Source organism: Oreochromis niloticus, linkage group LG4 (genome assembly GCF_001858045.2).
Source record: "Oreochromis niloticus isolate F11D_XX linkage group LG4, O_niloticus_UMD_NMBU, whole genome shotgun sequence".
NCBI classification, from domain to species: domain Eukaryota; kingdom Metazoa; phylum Chordata; class Actinopteri; order Cichliformes; family Cichlidae; genus Oreochromis; species Oreochromis niloticus.
The window spans coordinates 2680318-2687906 of NC_031969.2; the positions used below are offsets into that span (position 1 = coordinate 2680318).

The 7589-nt window shown below is 39.1% G+C and overlaps 1 protein-coding gene across 1 annotated transcript; it reads right to left on the minus strand.

The window, feature by feature from the left end:
• Nucleotides 1-1397: 1397 nt before the first annotated feature.
• Nucleotides 1398-7356, minus strand: eve1 (even-skipped-like1). Its single transcript, XM_019357456.1, has 3 exons — nucleotides 7344-7356; nucleotides 6715-6950; nucleotides 1398-1871 (listed from the first exon to the last, which is right to left on the minus strand). The coding sequence occupies exons 1-3, from the start codon at nucleotides 7354-7356 to the stop codon at nucleotides 1398-1400; spliced, it is 723 nt and encodes a 240-aa protein (XP_019213001.1).
• Between the last annotated feature and the right edge of the window lie 233 nt (nucleotides 7357-7589).

The window sequence follows — 7589 nt, forward strand, 5'->3', positions numbered from 1 at the left end:
CTTCGGTGGATTTGAACTCTCGGCACGCTGATCATAAGGTAAACACTCTACCCACTGAGCTATCCCTGCCCGGCATAGCTTTTAACATTAAGAAGGTATTTGGAATATATGAAAGTTAAGCTTTGACGAAAGTTAATATATTCCCAAAGTAGTATTCAGGAGTTGGGAAATAGTGCATGCCTTATGTGTATGAGCAGAAAATGAAAGAGCTGTAGAGGTTAGAGTAGGAGGTGGATGTGAATTTAATCTAATTAGCTGAGGAAGTTAAACTCATTGGTGTTGAAACTAATTTAACACTTCAAATTCTGTGTAATAACTACAGAAGTGGGGAAGGCTCTGTCACAATAATGCAAAAGTGTCATAAACTTATAAAAAGAGAAAGCCAGTGTAAAATTTCTTCCTTGTCTCACATTTGCGAAACTATACCAATTCTGTCAATCAGGCAAAACAACATGATGATATTTTCCTTGGCTTAAATCTTTCTGAACTCGGAATTTCAGTAAACCAAACAATAAATCAGTTACTCGACTTTTCCTAATCTACACCTCATAATAGTGCTATGTGCCGTTAAAACTTTTAATGAAGTTACTTTGTTTTGACAAGTATTTTAACTTTTTCATTTGGATACTATGGGTGCTCCATAGCATGGTGGTCGATTTCCACTTGGAGACACAAATTCCTGATGTGTTTGTGTCATGAAGGCCATCCGGATTACAATTCTCCCAAATCAAACATATAGAGCTACCCACTGTGGTAACCCCTTGTGGCAGCTCTACATAGCCTAATTTTGGTGTATGCTCAGTATACACTCAGCAACTATGATGTTAAAACCACTGACAGCTGAAGAAATCTATAAGATAGATGTCACAAAGCAGCGCTCTGGTCCAAAATGCACCAAAACAAGTTTGAAATAGAGGTTGTTTTAATATTGTGGCTGGATATGCAATAGTTAATGAACAGTAACCAGACTGTACAATTAATATAGTGTGCTCTTTTCGAAAAAATACAAAGAAAAGGTTAAGGCTTTCATTTGGTGTGCTTTGATAGGCATAAATGTGGCCTTACTACTGAATAGTTTTTTAACTTACTTGAATTATGTAACAACAGCAATAACAAAAATATAATACATCAAAACAAAACAGAATAACCCAGTGCCTTCAGTTAATTGCAAATGTGATTTGCATTATTTTAAACAAGGCCAGTGTTTTAGGTTTCTATTGTAAAGATGCAGAGTTTTTCATTTCTATTAAGATTTACACAAAAATATGAGAAACTTAATCATCTGCTGCAGGTGATGCTTGGCAAGCTCCTCTGGATAGCTAGTATTAACATAAAGACACTGGAAATGCAATAATTTTCTTGCAATAACACTTGTTTGATGATGTTTTCATCTAGTTTTACACCATCTCTTGTGTCTTCCCCACACTAGCAGAATGAGTGTTAGCCTTCAGACTGCGGGGCCAGCCCAGTCCCAGTGCATCCCTTCTTGCTTTGTACAGTTGTTCTGGGTCCCACTGCAGGCAGAGTGGACAGGGGCATGAAGTAGGGTGGCGCATTATGCTTACAGAGGGGTAGAGTGCTGCTGTTGTTGGAGGCAGCTCCCCAGGCCTTTTGTTGAATTGGGAGAGATGGAATGCATCTACTGAACTCATTGATGCACTGTATGGGCTGTGAGATGATGTAGTCGAAGAGAGAGCCAGGGGAGCATAGGGGTGGAGTGGGAGGTGGGTTTGGATGAAGGTGTATGGTAAGATGGAGGAAGGAGATGTGCTGCCCATCAGAAGCCCCCCCAGCGGGTCAATAATCGGGTGAGGCCAAGGCAAGGAGTGTCTTTGGCGTTTATCCTTCATTCTTCTGTTTTGGAACCATACCTAGAAGGATGAAGTGAATTATTCAGTTCAATTAAATTTTATTTATATGGTGCTTTTTCACAACAACACTTCTCTCAAAGAACTTTTTGTAAAGACTAGAATAATTAAGAGGGCCCTGGGAGGAACAACTCCCAGGGACCTGGGAGAACTAGGCTTAGGGAGAAGTTGTCATTAACATGATGCTTTGGAGGGGAGGGGGGAGAGAGTGTAGGAAGACCATGATGAGAATGATGAGAACAAGACAAAACACAAACTATAGAAGCGCGAATCTAAACCTCAGTGCAGCATTCACTAGACCTCAGTGCAGCATTCGATACTGTTGACCATACTATTCCATTAGAGCAATTAGAGCATGCTGTAGGTAATACATGTGCTGAGCTGTCTAATAGTCTCCAATTTAAAAAGTGTAAAATTAACCTTACTATGTCCTCTTCACATAGTAAGGTTAATTATGGAGTTCCACGGGTTCAGTGCTAGGACCAATTCTCTTTACATTATGCATGGTTCTCTTAGGTAGTATTATCAGAAGGCATAGCATTTTTTTCACTGCTATGCAGATGACACCCAGCGTTATCTATGAAGCCAGATTGTCCAAACCAAACCGTAACACAGATAACACAGGCCAATTGGTTAAAGTGCAGGAATGTATTAAAAACATAAAGACCTGGATGGCTTCTAATTTTCTGCTTCTAAATTCAGATAAAACTGAATCTTAGAAATATGGTATTTAACCAGATTCTTACTCTGGATGGCATTACCTTGGCCTGCAATAACGCTGTGAGGAACCTTGGAGTTTTTTCTGACCAGGATATGTGCTTCAATGCACATATTAAACAAATATGTAGGACTACTTCTTCTTCTTTGTGCTTCTTTAAAATGAGAAATATCTTGTTTCAGAATGACACTGAAAATTAGTTTATGGCTTTATTATTTCTAGGCTGGACTGCTATAATTAGTTATTATCAGGATGTCCTAAAAACTCCCTGAAATGCTGACAGGGTCTAGAAAGAGAGCTATCATTGGCTCCCTGCTTCATCTAGAATTGGATTAAAAATCCTGCTCCTCACATACAAGGTCTTGAATAGTCAGTTACTCATCTTGTCTTAATGACCTTATAGTACGATATCACCCCATTAGAGCACTTTGTTCTCACACTGCAGACTTACTTACATGAGGCAGAGCCTTCAGTTTTCAGGCCCCTCTTCTGTGTAACCAGCTTCCAGTTTGGATTTGGGAGACAGACACTATCTCTACTTTTAAGATAAGGCTTAAACTTTCCTTTTTTGCTAAAGCATATAGTTAGGGCTGGATCGGGTGACCCTGTATCCTCTCTTTGTCACTCACTATGTGTTAATAGACCTCTCTGCATTGAATCATACTGTTATTCATCTCTGTCTTTCTTCCGCAGCATGTCTTCTATCCTGTCTTCTTTTTCTCACACCACCGGTTGCAGCAGATGTGGTTATTGACACATCCACATTTAAAGAAAATACTTTCCCAAATTGGAATGCACAACAGAGACCTGATAACAGATCAAAGAAAGACCTGCCAACTCACTACAATTTAGGTCATATCTTGAATCAGGAACAAACAAATGAGAACTGTGGTTCAAATCGTGTCTGAGTTCTCCCTGTTAGGCATTCAATTAGAAAAGCTGCAAATAATTGATGAAAAAAAACAAATAATTATTTACATTTATACAGAATGTCTTTACTGTACAGGGAATGCAGAATTATTAGGCAAGTTGTATTTTTGAGGAATAATTTTATTATTGAACAACAACCATGTTCTCAATGAACCCAAAAAACTCATTAATATCAAAGCTGAATGTTTTTGGAAGTAGTTTTTAGTTTGTTTTTAGTTTTAGCTATTTTAGGGGGATATCTGTGTGTGCAGGTGACTATTACTGTGCATAATTATTAGGCAACTTAACAAAAAACAAATATATACCCATTTCAATTATTTATTTTTACCAGTGAAACCAATATAACATCTCCACATTCACAAATATACATTTCTGACATTCAAAAACAAAACAAAAACAAATCAGCGACCAATATAGTCACCTTTCTTTGCAAGGACACTCAAAAGCCTGCCATCCATGGATTCTGTCAGTGTTTTGATCTGTTCACCATCAACATTGCGTGCAGCAGCAACCACAGCCTCCCAGACACTGTTCAGAGAGGTGTACTGTTTTCCCTCCTTGTAAATCTCACATTTGATGATGGACCACAGGTTCTCAATGGGGTTCAGATCAGGTGAACAAGGAGGCCATGTCATTAGTTTTTCTTCTTTTATACCCTTTCTTGCCAGCCACGCTGTGGAGTACTTGGACGCGTGTGATGGAGCATTGTCCTGCATGAAAATCATGTTTTTCTTGAAGGATGCAGACTTCTTCCTGTACCACTGCTTGAAGAAGGTGTCTTCCAGAAACTGGCAGTAGGACTGGGAGTTGAGCTTGACTCCATCCTCAACCCGAAAAGGCCCCACAAGCTCATCTTTGATGATACCAGCCCAAACCAGTACTCCACCTCCACCTTGCTGGCGTCTGAGTCGGACTGGAGCTCTCTGCCCTTTACCAATCCAGCCATGGGCCCATCCATCTGGCCCATCAAGACTCACTCTCATTTCATCAGTCCATAAAACCTTAGAAAAATCAGTCTTGAGATATTTCTTGGCCCAGTCTTGATGTTTCAGCTTGTGTGTCTTGTTCAGTGGTGGTCGTCTTTCAGCCTTTCTTACCTTGGCCATGTCTCTGAGTATTGCACACCTTGTGCTTTTGGGCACTCCAATGATGTTGCAGCTCTGAAATATGGCCAAACTGGTGGCAAGTGGCATCTTGGCAGCTGCACGCTTGACTTTTCTCAGTTCATGGGCAGTTATTTTGCGCCTTGGTTTTTCCACACGCTTCTTGCGACCCTGTTGACTATTTTGAATGAAACGCTTGATTGTTCGATGATCACGCTTCAGAAGCTTTGCAATTTTAAGACTGCTGCATCCCTCTGCAAGATATCTCACTATTTTTGACTTTTCTGAGCCTGTCAAGTCCTTCTTTTGACCCATTTTGCCAAAGGAAAGGAAGTTGCCTAATAATTATGCACACCTGATATAGGGTGTTGATGTCATTAGACCACACCCCTTCTCATTACAGAGATGCACATCACCTAATATGCTTAATTGGTAGTAGGCTTTCGAGCCTATACAGCTTGGAGTAAGACAACATGCATGAAGAGGATGATGTGGACAAAATACTCATTTGCCTAATAATTCTGCACTCCCTGTATTATACAATACAGGAAAGTGTTTTATATTCCAAATATTATGTGTGGGTGTCCCCAAAGCCATGCGTAATGTGTCTTCCACCTCAAATATTTAAGAGACACCCATGCCCAAGTCCGTAAAACAATCCATTCATAACTGTCAAAAATTTTCAGTGAAAAATACAATATGGCTCTGGCCCTTGCTTTTCTGTCTTTTTTCTGTCTTTTTTCTTTTTTCTTTTTTTTTACAATGCAAATCTAACTTGATTTGCATTGTAAAAAAGAAAAAATTCCACATTACCACATTAACGGTTAAAAAAAACATCTAAAATTTGTTTGAGACATTTCACAGCTTGCCTGTGACACTAAAGGTAAAGCCAAATGATAACAACATTTCTATACCTAGAGAGGAGCTGCTACCATTTCTATAAACATGAAAATATAAATGTAGGGGTCTCACTACCACTTTGAATCAGATTACATAACACATCACTTTTTAATTACTACTTTTTTCTATTTCAAAGCTCAGAATGACAAGTTACCTTAGAGACTGTCCAGTTCTCAACTATTTTACCAGCCCACAGAATAATGCAGAAGGCTGTGCTTCTAAAATGTCAGATGCCTGCGAAATTTTAAGGTTTTTCTTATATTCCTGATCTTTCTTTAAGAAAAAATGCTACTGATTGGCAAAAGGTTAGTGTATTTATTGTGTATTAAATGTGATGCCTTGGGTGCAGTGAACCTCTCCATTAAATGTAGAAGCCCTAAACTTATCACTACTCAATCTACCATAACAACCAGTGTCCCTTCCAGGGTGTGTCCAGTGATACCACCCTAGGTGGCAACATTCAAGTAATAGCCGCATGAGTGTAATCAATAATAATGACACAATAATACACTAATCACATAAGATTCCACATAATGGGCACTTTTACTTTACGAATTTGTCAGTATATTTTGATGCAAAAGGTTTAGTACAATTACTGAAATAGTATTATGACTTTACCTTAAGTAAACCGTTTAAATGTTTCTTTCACCAGTTTGCAAAATAGTTCATTCAATTCAAAACCATCCCAGGCCCTTTTGTAGGGCCCATAGCTGCCCTTATAACCTGAGAATATACCTTTGATTAAATGTAGTGTTAATAGCCACCTTCTTGTGACTGTTTAACTGTTAAGATAATTGAAGCAAGATAAAAAAGGATATCCTGTTTCACAATACAAAACGTCTAAAGAGTCCTTTTGAACCACCCAGTGGACCTGAAACAACTTTGAGCACCAGTGGTTAATTGCACTTGCAAATTTATTTCCGGTATAAACGTATAGCTAGGTCTGTGATCTCACTCTATAGCCACCAACAGCTGGATTAACAACCATTAATCTGTTTGTTATATAACTTGGATTCACCTTTCATAACGTGTTTAATTTTCTTAGGAAAAGTAAGATTCGCCATATGTTCTTTTAGTTTATATCTATTATACAACTGTAGCATAGATTTAACAAAAAGACAGCTTATTTGTTGATATTAAATGGAATGCTTTGGCATGGTCCTTTATTTTCAAGGACAGCAGTTAAACACGGTACCTTTATTGTAGTCTCCGGTAAATTGAGCGCAGTAGCCAGTTCGCAGCGCCGGGGTCTGGATACATAGTTTTCCTTGCCATATTCTTGCTCCAGACGAGACAGCTGCTCCCGCGTGAAGGCCGTCCGATGCCGTCTGCTTTGGTCCAGCAGGGTGCTCTGTGAGTCTTGCTGCTCTTTACCGGTGGAACTGTGCACTACCGTAGTACCAGCCACCGGATTCTGTCTGCCCTGTGCTACTGAAATGAGACATTTGGATACAGACGGACAGTCGGACACTTTACAGTAAGGATAGTAAAAACTTGCCTGTTAATTCCCAAATGGGTCTAATAAATCGCTGCAGAACCCTCACCGTGAACTTCCTTTGTTTTAGGGGTCCTGGAAAACCCAGTCTCCTTTTAAAACCTCGGAGACAGAGTTATTAACTTATTTGCGTGAAATAATTAACACGGATTTCTCGTGCTTTTATGAGAATTGCTGATAACCTGATTTTGGGCTCATATGGTTTCAGTGAATCCCACATTCTGATTAGAGCGTGAACTCCATCTGCCAAGCATAGTAAACATTATTTACTAACCCCATTTATCCTAAAAGCTCTTAAGGAAGGTCGAACTGTCTGAAGTCTAACTGACCTAAACGCGCCATCCTTTGACTCCTCAAGTGCATGCAGAGTTCGGCCAGGTATATAGAAAACTATTTAACGGGGAACTTTTGCAATTGTTACCATCTTAAAAGTACAGTTTGGGTGTAACGAAGTAAAACCAAGTGTCAAATTATGGATATATAATTTTTTAAAACTATTTCAAATGGGACTTACGCATCGGTTGTTGTTTTGTCCACCGTGTAAAATAAAAATCTCTTTAGGTGCTCCTTCAGAT